This window comes from Temnothorax curvispinosus, unplaced genomic scaffold, assembly GCF_003070985.1.
Source record: "Temnothorax curvispinosus isolate PA1 unplaced genomic scaffold, ASM307098v1 QBEX01014331.1, whole genome shotgun sequence".
Taxonomy (NCBI): Eukaryota; Metazoa; Arthropoda; class Insecta; order Hymenoptera; family Formicidae; genus Temnothorax; species Temnothorax curvispinosus.
In genome coordinates this window covers 453,417-465,894 of record NW_020224111.1, presented here as the reverse complement: position 1 = coordinate 465,894, position 12,478 = coordinate 453,417, and the positions used below count along the sequence as shown (strand labels likewise).

General features: G+C 36.0%; 4 protein-coding genes across 4 annotated transcripts; 2 read left to right on the top strand and 2 right to left on the bottom strand.

Annotated features, from left to right (window-relative positions):
- Positions 1–1,552: 1,552 nt before the first annotated feature.
- LOC112464617 (40S ribosomal protein S23) lies at positions 1,553–2,595 on the top strand. Its single transcript, XM_025031732.1, has 3 exons — positions 1,553–1,643; positions 2,023–2,182; positions 2,267–2,595. Exons 1-3 carry the CDS (start codon positions 1,640–1,642, stop codon positions 2,532–2,534), a joined length of 432 nt encoding a protein of 143 aa, XP_024887500.1. The 5' UTR covers positions 1,553–1,639; the 3' UTR covers positions 2,535–2,595.
- Positions 2,585–4,514, bottom strand: LOC112464616. The gene is made up of 6 exons (XM_025031731.1): positions 3,962–4,514; positions 3,734–3,792; positions 3,519–3,644; positions 3,264–3,425; positions 2,996–3,181; positions 2,585–2,917 (listed from the first exon to the last, which is right to left on the bottom strand). Exons 1-6 carry the CDS (start codon positions 4,176–4,178, stop codon positions 2,777–2,779), a joined length of 891 nt encoding a protein of 296 aa, XP_024887499.1. The 5' UTR covers positions 4,179–4,514; the 3' UTR covers positions 2,585–2,776.
- Positions 4,515–5,106: 592 nt separating this feature from the next.
- LOC112464610 (replication protein A 32 kDa subunit) lies at positions 5,107–6,580 on the bottom strand. Its single transcript, XM_025031722.1, has 2 exons — positions 6,204–6,580; positions 5,107–5,839 (listed from the first exon to the last, which is right to left on the bottom strand). The coding sequence occupies exons 1-2, from the start codon at positions 6,454–6,456 to the stop codon at positions 5,361–5,363; spliced, it is 732 nt and encodes a 243-aa protein (XP_024887490.1). The 5' UTR covers positions 6,457–6,580; the 3' UTR covers positions 5,107–5,360.
- A 687-nt stretch (positions 6,581–7,267) lies between these two features.
- On the top strand, positions 7,268–12,068 carry LOC112464609 (N-alpha-acetyltransferase 25, NatB auxiliary subunit). Its single transcript, XM_025031721.1, has 10 exons — positions 7,268–7,746; positions 7,891–8,115; positions 8,215–8,468; positions 8,594–8,817; positions 8,926–9,232; positions 9,428–9,732; positions 9,850–10,108; positions 10,197–10,442; positions 10,537–11,151; positions 11,312–12,068. The coding sequence occupies exons 1-10, from the start codon at positions 7,686–7,688 to the stop codon at positions 11,531–11,533; spliced, it is 2,718 nt and encodes a 905-aa protein (XP_024887489.1). The 5' UTR covers positions 7,268–7,685; the 3' UTR covers positions 11,534–12,068.
- Positions 12,069–12,478: the final 410 nt, after the last annotated feature.

The window sequence follows — 12,478 nt, the reverse complement described above, 5'->3', positions numbered from 1 at the left end:
TTATCATAGAGTACGCTAGTATCGGTATAATGTCAATTGCGCAACAGTCTATTGCGCATGCGTGCTTTCTATGCATGCTGTCGACAGCGCACTCTACATTAAGGGCCATTTTGACCAAACTCCGATTAACTTAATCGTTGATTAGTCCATTGGAAATGACCAATCGTATTTGCTCATTAAGCAGATTGACAAATGCGATTGGTCATTTTCAGTAGACTAATTAATGATTAAATTAATCAAAGCTTGATCGAAGTGACCCTTAGGCCGGTATTCATAGTCGGTTCTTATTTTAAGACCGGCTTAAGTAATGTCTTAAGATGCTAATACGGGTCTGTGATTGGTTCACGACATCTTAAGATTGTACTTAAGACGGTTTTAAATATAAAAATTGACTATGAATACCGGCCTAAATGGTGGGTTTTTATGGGCAGTGAAATACTGTAGCAGCGAGCAGCAGTTTAGTAATTTCTAGGAAATTAACTTCTAGGAACTAACCATGAAAACCCACCTTGTGTCCACGGTTCTCGGACTGAAGAAAAGTTAGGCTGGAGTCACATGGCATGTATTTTCTGCGTAACGTGTAACCGCGTAACCAATTAGAAGAGAGAGAGCGTTTCGCATTTTCGGTTACGCATATTCGCGCTTCTGATCGGTTACGCGATAAGCGTTACGCGGAAAATATCAGTCCATGTGAGACCGCACCCTTAAGGTGAAATTTCATGGGCAGTGAAAAACAGCAGCAGATCGTACTGATTGGCTGCAAAATAGAGAAGTTCTCGAGTTTTTAGAACTTCTCTATTTTGTAGCCAATCAGTACGATCTGCTGCTGCTTTTCACTGCCCATGAAATTTCACCTTTAAGGCCAATTTCACCAACCACAGTTAGCTTAATCGACGGTTAAAGTTAGCAGGATTGACCAATAGAAAGCAGGGTGAATTTATTACTATTAGTCAATTCTGTTAACTTTAACCATCGGTTAAGCCCGGTGTCCACGATGCAAGAACTGTGTCCAAGTTTCGATTTAAGCCAATCAACTTGCAGCTCTTACAGAAAAGTAGCCGTTTCATTGGCTTAAACCGAAACTTGGACACAGTTCTTGCATCGTGGACACCGGGCCTTAAGGTGAAATTTCATGAGCAGTGAAAAGCAGCAGCAGATCGTACTGATTGGCTGCAAAATAGAGAAGTTCTCGAGTTTCTACAACTTCTCTATTTTGTAGCCAATCAGTACAATCTGCTGCTGCTTTTCACTGCTCATGAAATTTTACCTTTAAGGTCAATCCAGACAAACTTGCATAGCGCATAAACATAAGCATAAGAGAATTAATTGGTCCATATGCATGTGCATAAGGAAATAGACCAATCCGTTTCATTATGCATATGGTTATGCACCTATGCAAGTTTGTGTGGATATAGCTTTAAGCTAACTGTGGTTGGTGAAATTGGCCCTTAAAATGTCGAAGCAGTGTGAATCCTCCTTAATAGGCCTCTACGAATATCGGCCGTTGATTGGCTATGCTATAACGTCGCTTCTTGCCTTGCGGTTAACATTTCCGCTTTCTATGTGCAGGAGCCATTACGATTTGCATTTCAGCTCATGGACGATTGACTCTTTCCGGTTGTAAATCGCGTGAGGAACGATGGGTATGTTGCAAGCTTCCCTAATATTATTTGAATTAAATATTATTAACGAGTAGTGATTATAAAAAGCGTAAATATTTTGACAGAAATTCTGTCGACATAATTTGTTCAACATTTTCTACGCTGCGAGCACTTACGAATGTACAAATTATATTTTTTCCCTTGACGCGCAGCGTGCTTCGAGGTGCCGAGAACAACGTGTAGCAATAATTGTCAGACCATGCCAATGTAAATAGTATTTGGTATTAACACAATAACTATATCTTGTATTCGCGAACGCGTAGATATTTTTAATATTTTTCTGTACCAAGGAGTTTATTTTTGCGCTCGAGAAAATATAGTACAAAATATAACCTAGTTATTCACTTTCTTTATGTTACAGGTAAACCCAGAGGTCTTCGCACCGCGCGCAAGCACGTGAATCACAGACGTGAGCAGCGATGGAATGATAAAGACTACAAAAAGGCACATTTGGGAACTAGATGGAAGGCCAATCCCTTCGGCGGTGCTTCTCATGCTAAAGGCATCGTCTTGGAAAAAGTGTAAGCAATAACATCCATATGATGATCTTTAACGCTTGTGTCCAGTTTGTCACATTAACTTATTGGTGTCTCATCGTTCAATAGCGGTGTAGAGGCCAAACAGCCAAATTCTGCCATTCGTAAGTGCGTCAGGGTACAGCTGATTAAGAACGGAAAGAAGATTACAGCTTTCGTGCCGAGGGACGGTTGTCTTAACAACATCGAGGAGAACGATGAAGTTCTAGTGGCGGGTTTCGGTCGTAAAGGCCATGCCGTCGGTGATATTCCTGGAGTACGATTTAAGGTGGTGAAAGTCGCAAACGTTTCTCTGCTTGCTCTTTACAAAGAGAAGAAGGAGCGACCTAGATCTTAGATTATAAACTTCCAGAGATGTATGTCAACAGACAAATATAAACACATAAGTTAAAAACCTATATAATTATTTTATTTTTATCTTGGTATCAAAGCATCTCCCTCTGCTAACAGAGTTTGTAGTACAATTATATATATATATAAATAGGCAATTCTGTTCTTTTGTATATTACACAAACGGTTAGAGCGTCATAAATTACACTAAACAATTATGGGGCTACATACACGAGTATAAATACGAAATTATTCAATGTTGCTTATTAGATTCCTGAGTTCCTCATTATAAATGACTATATTTTCTATAATTGCGTTTAAAGGTGCGGCAGTCTTCGGTAATCCCTTCGCTAATTTCACGTTAGATATCTCTTCTTTTGCTTGCAGTACCTACAAGTATAAATGGAGGCGCATTTTGACATTCGTGAAAATTTTGCAAGAAATACAACTGGTGGATAAAAATCTTACCTTTTTCAAAGAGGAAAAATCCGAGCATATACTTTTAATGTTCGAACAAATAGAATCAGAGATATCTTTATCTAAACTCTTAACTTTCACTGGCCAAGATGAAATCGTGTGAAACGCTTCCATAAACTTTTCTTTCTCTTTGTCAAATAGCGCGTCCTGTTCTTCGTTAACCAGTCTATCATCAGTCTATATTAATTTTTACATAAAATATCAGTAATTTGTATATTATATCTTGTTTATAATTTTTATTAATATAACACTGTTGTACCTCTGCGTGTAAGTCTTCAAGTAAGTTAGGTCTAATTTCTCCACAATCATTATTTAACATCTCTTTCTCACTTTCTTCAAAATATTTAATAGCTTCTACATAACTTATTTGTGGTTTAACGACGGGAAGAGAGGAAGCCTGGTCAGCATCATCGATGCACAGCTAAAATATGTTTACAACATAAATTTTTGTAATTAATATATTCATTTATACAAAAATAATATATTTATTCCATATTATCATACCTCAACGTACCTTAATAATATCCGTAGGTGTCCCTTCTGTCTCATTTGTACTTGCAAAAGGTTCCATGTATACCTTTCTCATAAAATCCAGCAATAATCTTAAAGTTGGCAGTTGCTCTTTCAAGGAACATTTACCCTAACATAAAATATTATATATTGGTATAAAATGTCAACGTAATTATCATGATATGCAGCATAATCGAATAAAATATTTTATAAACAAACCAGTAATACATCCTTGTTGTCGCAGATTCCAATCTGCGAGTAATATTCGAATAATTGATCTAAAAAGACATGTGTATACTTTTTAATGCGTTACTACATTTTAAAATATTCTTTTCGCTGTAAATATAAATTCATTGCAGAATAACAATTGAAAATATAATTTCCAGTTTAGCTGTCGAATATATGTATATAAAACAGCAAATTGAACAACCGACAAAATAGAAATACCTTCCAAAGCAGCATTCCTCAGCTCTCCCAAATGAACGACAATCGACGATGACTTCTCCGTCAGAAGCGTCAGAAGCCAGGAAAGTAATGAAATCCGATTTTCGCCACTGAGAATCGTCGCCTCCAGGTCCCTCGATTCCACGTTAGTAATGTGTGGATATCGTAAATTTAACAAGGTGTCGTATATGCTTGTCATAACATCGTCCGCGTCATTCATAGTAGCAAATTATGAGGCGCACACATAAAAATCTTGGCGAAGAACTTAACGCCGGCCGTAGATGAAAGTTCAATTTTGCAATATCTCGACTCGGACGTTTCCTTTTTTTCGACTTTTGCAGAAATATCAAATAGAACAATACTGCATGTTAAAAAAACGATGTTTAAAGTTTCAAACAATGGACGTGGATAGTGAGGTTAGGCAAGATGGCAGTCTCGCGCGCGCTTCGCGATATACAATCGCAATAAAGAGGTTGATCTGCAGTTCAGTTGAACGCTTTTTTAACGAACGCGTTCAACGCTTCTTCAGAACATACTCAATGTCGCAGGAAAATTTCTTCTCTATTAGGAAGTAGGACAAAAATCTTTGTATTGGATAACAATAAAGAGTTAAATTATTTAAAAAATTTTTGACATTTTTTTGAAATTCGCACAGAAACACACGCACGCACGCACGCACGCACGCACACACACACACACACACACACATCATATATATATCATATATATATACTATATATATATAAAAGAAAAAAAAAGCTAGGAAAAAACTAAACAATTTCGATCGAAATCCATACCAAAAAAGAGTATCTTGATTAACGTTGCATCATTTGACATTGATATTTTTGTGACCTTTTGATACTGGCCATATCGACTGTGGCGACGGGTATAGGAAGTATAGTATAAATAATATGGGAAGATCTCATTTATAATAAAAGCTTGATTAAGAGTTAAGGAATTGAAAGTTTCGAAAAGTTGGGTACCAGTCCCCAACCAAAGATAAATATTCACTAAAGAAAAAAAAAAAGAGTAGTGACAATTGTGGAACGTAGTATGTAGTATGCGCATCGTAATGTTCATAATTTAAAAAAACCAGATTTTTTTACAAAATATTCTTTATTTTAAGTATTTTATTATTAAAATACTTTGAGCTTAACGATGATACAATGACGTATTCGAAACATAACGATTATTTATATCAATAATTGTTGAATGATAATTTAATGCCACAGAAAAAATTACTTTTTTTTTTAATAGCAAACACATTTATCCGTAGAAAAAAAAATTACAACAAATGTAACATGATATACAATTGAAAATGCATTATATTTAACATAAATATGTATTGTGTAGCTATCAGATAAATTTAATCTTATAGAACTTTTTAAGGGTAACACACGACTTAGGTAGCTTTAAAGAAATCCTCTGAACTGGTTGTGTAAATGTGCCCTTCGCAGAGAAGAAATTCCAATATCTCGTCTACACGAGGTATAATATGTTTAGGTACTTTTACCAAAATATCTCGTTTCTCAATACCGCATTCAGCTTCATTAGCTGATCGAACAACCTCAAGAACCGCAATTTGCTCACGTGACATACCACTCATGGTATTATCAGTTAACGAATTATTAGTAGGTACAATAGATTCTCTCTCTTCCGCAGGTTTTTTAGCCCTCAATATGACATACATGACCTCCATAAAGTGGCATGTCAGTTCGTTCAAGTCCTCCAGAGGAAGCATACGTAGGATCAATAAGTGTCGTTGATTATTTTGTGTACGTATCAGTCCATAAACTCGTACATATGTATTGACCTCCATAGAACAGTTAATTTCTGCAGGATTCTTATCTGCTTCTATCCACTTGACAGCTGTAATAGTACCTATCGCACAAAACCAAATCCAAATAAATCTTTTGCTCTTTCTAACGATGAAGATAAATTGAAATTTTTTAATAGTATACAAATTATGTTTTTAAGATTTTTCTTAATTATGTAAAACTTACACATGGAGTTTAATTTATACAATATACTAAAATATATACATATATGTACAAAACTACAATAGAGAGAGAGAAAATGTGCATTAAATATATAAAAACAAGAATCTAACATAAAACAGGCATTTTTATCATATACAAATGAATTTATTAAAAATATAAAATATTAATGTCAAAAATTTTTGCGATATTGCGTTCTATAATTGTAAGCGATTGTTATCAAGATCAAGACAACACAAACAAAATACCTGTGTCATCCTGGACGGTGAACGAGATTTTCGTCGTGTCCTGTTCGATATTGATTAGGATTCCGACGATCGACACAATATTTACGTTTCTGCCAGCGAGTTGCAGATCTCCCGTGGTGGACGTGATATGCTTTATCAATACGGGAACGATGGTCTTTTCATTACTTTGCGGCCCTTTTTTGCTGGTATCACCCTGCGTGCTATCATCCAAAAATCCTCCACCTCCAAGGCCCACGGAGCTTTCGTTCCACATAATTAGAAATTGAATGACAATCTCCGAGGGACGTAAACGAAGGCTGAATTTACGCGCAAAAACGTAAATTAGGTTAGAAACCCAGCCTAGTGACTTCACTTCTCCTACTTCACTCCTGCGGTCCTGGTGGATTAAGAAATAACTGAAGGATAGTTGAACTTTTTGTACTTTTTTCACTTTGTTCGATATGCAGGGTGCTTCTTGAATAGTGTCAGCTAATTATAGCGCTATTCTTCTTTAAAAATTGAGCCGAAAAGTCTAACAGCACGTAATATCAATCGAATAATCTGTATTTTATATTTAATATATACTGAGAACTTTGCTAAATATAATTTTATATACTTTTACGATATCTTCCGAACATTCTCAGAATCTACATGTGCTGTTAGAGTCCTAAATAATTTTTTTTTATAATGCTTATGCTTAATAAAACAGTAATTATATACTTTAGACTAATATAAAAATTATTGAGCTCCGCCGTTAATGGACGGCGCTGATTGGATTACTTGATATCATTATGCATATAGAAAAAAATAGTTAATTAGGATTTTTCGACCAATTTTTTACGAGAAATAGCACTATGTAATTAGTGAGGACTATCTACCTATTTCATTACAAGTAACAAAAAATATATAAATAGCGGCAGCAAAAAGAACAGACCGTAAAAAGTAGGCGTTCCGAAACGTCCCAAAAAAGTGCTGAAAAATCTAAAAAAAATAAAAACTTTTTCGTTTTACTTACATCCTCTTGAGGTCTTGAGCACTTCGTGCGTTAAAAATGAATATATATATTCCGGCGTTGGAAAAAAAAAAGCCGGGAACCTCTGTACCGAAAAATGCAAATAAAAAATGAACGGACTTCAAATACTACGGGCTGAAGCGTGCCCGGTTGATTCAGCCAGCCAGGCTCGCCACGTCCCTTCCACTCTGTTACTGCGTTCTCCAAGGAGAGCCGAGAGACGAGAGGGACCTAGCCACCTAGCGCGGCCCGGTCCGGTGTCCGGTCATTCTTTTCACCAGCTACGATTCTTATGAGGAGAGGGATAAGAATTAAAAATATTTTCGTGCAATAGCGTGCTCCGTCGCGTCGAGGTTGGTCTGGCGCGTGATAGGCGCGCGTAAAAATATATCGGCCCCGGAATCGTCCCCGCGGGATCGTCGAAGATGCGCCGATGTGATCGGCGATCGTGCGTGTCTCTGGTTTGTTGATTTTATGCTACCGCAAAAAGTATGGCGTCCAAGGGCCATGTGGACAACACGGTGAACGAACGTCGCTTGCGACCGATTTACGGTACGTATGCCCGCGTCGACGACGACGACCGTACCTCAAATCCGTCCCGCACAGTCCCGCCGGGTCGCTCGATCGCGACTCCGGGACTGGTGACGAGGTTATATAATGGCACCCGGTACGAGGCCTTCTCTCTCTGGGTTTCAGACTGGCTGGACAATGGAAATAACAAAAAGGCCCTCCAGGAGGCGGACAAAGTGCTGAAGAAGCACCCAACTAACCAATGCGCCAGGGTGCTCAAGGCTCTGGCCCTGTTGCGTATGGGCAAGGAAAATGAGTGCCAGGCCATTATGGACAAAGTGCGCTCCGAGGTGCCCTGCGAGGATTCTACCCTGCAGGCGATGAGCATCTGCTACAGGGAGATACATCAACGTAGGTTCTTAGCTCGTCTTTCTGCCTTGAGACATAAAGATCACGTTTAAGATTTAATTGTATTACGATTATGTTCAATTTTTATATTTATGCGTATAGCGGATAAAGTTAGCGAGCTTTATGAAGCCGCTGCAAAGGCTGATCCGAACAACGAAGAGCTCCTAACGCATCTCTTTATGTCGTACGTTCGCCTCGGCGATTATAAGAAACAACAGCAAACTGCTCTCAATTTGTATAAACTGACTCATAAAAATCCATATTATTTCTGGGCTGTTATGAGTATAGTGATGCAAGCTATTCATGCTGATCAGAAGTTAGCGAAAGGAGTTATCTTGCCTTTGGCAGAAAGAATGGTCAGTATATTGATTGTTGTTTACTGTTTACTATTATTGCGTATATGGAATTATAGAGTTCATTAGTTTGACACATAATAATAAATATTGCAAAGACAATTAATTCTTTTTCATGACTATATTAGGTCCTAAAACTAGTAAGAGAAGGAAAGATTGAAGCGGAACAGGAAGTGCAACTTTATCTGATGATCTTAGAACTGCAAGACAAAAATGAGGAAATATTGAATGTATTGTCTAGTCCTTTAGCTTCATACGTCTCGTATGTACCTCAACGAAAGGCTACGTGTTTATTGAAACTAGAATGTTTTCCTGAAGCGGCCAATGCATATCGCGCACTTATTGAAGAGAAGTAAGACCAAATATTGATATTTCTTCTCGTCACTTTACATGTTTGTAGCATTTTGATATAAATAACTTTAAGCCTGCATTATTTAAGATTGTCATATTTGTTATACAGCATCGACAATTGGGCATTTTATCAAAATTATCTTTCGGCGGCCTTAAAGTTTCAACGTTTGACAGAATGCTTGGATTTTTTCAATCACATTATTAATATGTCTGAGAAGAAAATTCGTGCTCCATATTTGGCCCGCCTAGAATTATTAAAGCGTTGCGAGACCGAAGATCTTCAATATAGCATGACTTCTATGAATTTTATGCATCAATATTTTTCTCAATTTGGAGAAAAAGGATGTGTAGTTGGAGATTTACGATTATATCTAAATCTACTTACACCCAAATCTAAGTTTGAATTATTTGAAAAGGTAAGGAAAGCAATTCAACATGAAATTTAAATACATATTTTTAAAATATTTATAATAAAATTTAAGTTTCAATATTTATGTCAATTTAAATATAAAACGATGCAATAAGTATTTAGTATATATACTTTTTCTATTTTGATAATATTAAAGTGATTGTTGCAACTGCTTAATGGAATGTTATTTATGATATTGCAGATTGAGGAAGACATTGGCATTGCACCAGATGAGTTTCCGACTACGGTAGAACAAATGCAAAGGCACATTCACTTGGAACAATTGCGGCGTATTTGTGGCTTCTATCATCCTCCTTTAGCAGACAAGGACAAACAGGAACAATTGATAAAGCGATTGTGCGATTTATATGAAAAAGGCAATGAATTGTGTCCAATGCAAGATAGATTGCCAACTGATTTTTGTCCAGCAGACCCATACATCCTATTAGCTACGCATTTGTTACATCAATTATGGGTTGATACTAATGATGGATCTTTTCTTTATAGGTAATAATATAATTTTTTTTTGTCATATCAACATGACAACAAAGCTAATTGATATTAATGAAAAAGTGCTAATGACACTTTGAAAACATGCACATTTTTTAAACAATGGATTTACAGGGCAATGTCATTATTGGAACACGGTCTTCTGTCGAGTCCTGTAAATTTTCACATCAAAATTTTACTTGTGCGTATTTACTTGGAAGCTGGTCTAGTGGTCGCGGCTGATCATGCGTTCGCATTACTTGATGTAAAGCACCTTCAACTAGATTCACTGGGTCATCTCCATGCGCCGCTTCTCGCGCCTCTCGGTAACTTACCTCTGGCCTCGACAACTCTTGATCATACAGCGAAATTTTTCATAGCCAACTATAAGGATGTATGTGTTTTCAAGCATACTAGATTTAAGGAAAACAGACAAGACTGTTTATGTCTAATTGACATGAACTTTACAATTCTTTTTTTAGAGCGCGGATCATTTAACCCTTGCATATAAATATGGGAGTTTTATAAAAATTCAAGATTTTGTGGAATTAAGAGAGCGCCTAGAAAATTCGTTTCACTTTGCTATGACGACTGTAGATAAAATGCTGCTCGATTTGTGCTGGTGTGACAGTACTACTTCTTTGTTTTCTACTTTGAACAATATGCATATCCAACCCCATCTCGATTCAATTAGATGGGCGTCTTTGCGAGATAATCGTGATTTGGAGGTAAGTATTTTCAGGAATCGCAATATAATTCGAAGAATTATAAGGCTCTGATTTAATATCAGTGATAAATTTAATAAATTATGATGTTAAATAGGTTGTTCGCGGATGGGAACCGCTTAGTCAGAGTGAGGAGGATCCAAGAATGCAGGAGGAAACACGCATATGTATGTTAAAACTACTTTCGGCGAGAAATGCCATATTGCGCATCTTGGCAGCGAGCGCCGGATCATCTTCTCTTTATCTTTCTCAAATATCTGCCGAGCTTAAAGAGTTAGCAGAAGAAAGTATACCGACTGTATTACAAAAATTTGGCACGGATGGAAAGTGGAAGAGACCATGCAAAATATTGATTCCACTTGATGCTGTAGAAAGATTACGTGAAGCTTATCAATCGGAGCAATTAAGGACTATAGCGTGCCTTGCAAAATCACTTTCTCATTCTCATTGTCCGGACTACGATTGCATACAGATGCTGCGAACAGCACCTTGCTTACAAACATTACCTATCCCTGACCGGGATACGCCAGTATCCTTCAAAAACTTCTTACTTAGAGCTTCAACTTGTAGCGAATCTTTAGCGATCATTAGCGCTATATGTAGTGCGTGTGCGGTACAATCGAAACCACGCTCACAATCGCAAAAGAAAAATAAGAAAAAATATAATAAAAAAATCGAGTCAAACATGATAAACGAGACCAATGAGACCAAGGTAAATTTTTTTATTAATTGTAACGTTTTATACATAGAAGTAAAGTCATAAATAATTATCTTTGTCATATTACTTTATATAAAATAGTAACTGTTCATATTTGTGAAATTTCAGTATATTATAAATCAATTTTTATAACAATTAATTTATTGTATTACAGACTTGGAGAGAAGTAGCTGTATTACTGTCAGAGAGAGTCGAAAATTTAGATGCGGTCCTAACAGAATTTGAAAAATACGAGTTAAACACAGGATTAGATGAGAAGGACGATGTATGTGTGATAATTACAAAACGCGGCCAAGCGAGTCTCCGACAAAGTTGCAGATCCCTCAAATCACGCACCCAGCCTATATTAAGGCTTTTAAGTAATTTAAAAAGCTGAAACTATTCGACAGTATTTGTACAAAGAACATCTATATCCGTCTACTTTTCATAATTTTCAAAAATGACGAGAGTTCTGTACATAATTCTTAGCCCCAATTCAATTATAAATAATGAATGAATGGTTTAATGCTGATTAAAATACCTGAAGCCTACCTTCATTTTTATGAAAAATACTATACAGTTGTTTCACTACACTGCCATCTGATCAGCTTACAACTACAATAGTACATTCTTTGAACCAAGTAATAAATGTAAAAATTAAAATAATACTTTTGAAATTTGTAAAATTTTCAGAACTAAAAAAGGGATTAATTTTATCGATTTAAAATCGTGGTCTATCTATTTCTAGTTACGTGCCATTTTTTGCATATTTTGCATTAAAATATGTAGTTATTTTACATATTGTATATCGCAAAAAGTCTGTCGGTTCTCGCATAAATCAACATCGTGTATTTTATGAACTATTTTCATAAACATTTTAAAGAATAATGCTCGTGGGTTGCATTTAATTATATTTTGTGACAATATGATATATGTTGTTTTTCTTTCATAATTATATATATTAATAAATTCATTATTAGGTAATTGGTTATTAATTGTTAAACAATCTGATAGAATCTGGTTTAAAAAAATGATAAATTGCTTACTGGAAGGGAATAAATTGCTCATACGAATACAGACAGTTATGTATTTATTTTAATTGCGCAATTGCTTCAGTTAAAATAAAAGAATGATATACTGTTGATTGTATCGTTAATGTGTAATTAATAAACATACATAAATTTTTTTGGGCACGTTTAAACTATGCATGCCTATTAATGTGCACATTATGTAACATGATTGACTATCAGTTATACCAATGCTTTCTATATCTATGACCCATTATGCAAGCACTAAGATTTACTCATAAGGCTATGACAAAGAGCAATCAATATTACAATAA

What these genes read in the sequence shown, in the direction of transcription:
- LOC112464617 (XM_025031732.1), top strand. An exon ending in GGCATCGTCTTGGAAAAAGT is followed by an intron (nt 2,183 to 2,266) that starts GTAAGCAATAAC and finishes ATCGTTCAATAG; the next exon opens with CGGTGTAGAGGCCAAACAGC.
- LOC112464616 (XM_025031731.1), bottom strand. Translation starts at nt 4,178, where the DNA reads ATGAATGACGCGGACGATGTTATGACAAGCATATACGACACCTTGTTA. An exon ending in CACCTACGGATATTATTAAG is followed by an intron (nt 3,426 to 3,518) that starts GTACGTTGAGGT and finishes AACATATTTTAG; the next exon opens with CTGTGCATCGATGATGCTGA. An exon ending in TTGAAGACTTACACGCAGAG is followed by an intron (nt 3,182 to 3,263) that starts GTACAACAGTGT and finishes AAATTAATATAG; the next exon opens with ACTGATGATAGACTGGTTAA.
- LOC112464610 (XM_025031722.1), bottom strand. Translation starts at nt 6,456, where the DNA reads ATGTGGAACGAAAGCTCCGTGGGCCTTGGAGGTGGAGGATTTTTGGAT. An exon ending in CACCGTCCAGGATGACACAG is followed by an intron (nt 5,840 to 6,203) that starts GTATTTTGTTTG and finishes TTTGTGCGATAG; the next exon opens with GTACTATTACAGCTGTCAAG.
- LOC112464609 (XM_025031721.1), top strand. Translation starts at nt 7,686, where the DNA reads ATGGCGTCCAAGGGCCATGTGGACAACACGGTGAACGAACGTCGCTTG. An exon ending in CTACAGGGAGATACATCAAC is followed by an intron (nt 8,116 to 8,214) that starts GTAGGTTCTTAG and finishes TTATGCGTATAG; the next exon opens with CGGATAAAGTTAGCGAGCTT. An exon ending in CGCGCACTTATTGAAGAGAA is followed by an intron (nt 8,818 to 8,925) that starts GTAAGACCAAAT and finishes TTTGTTATACAG; the next exon opens with CATCGACAATTGGGCATTTT.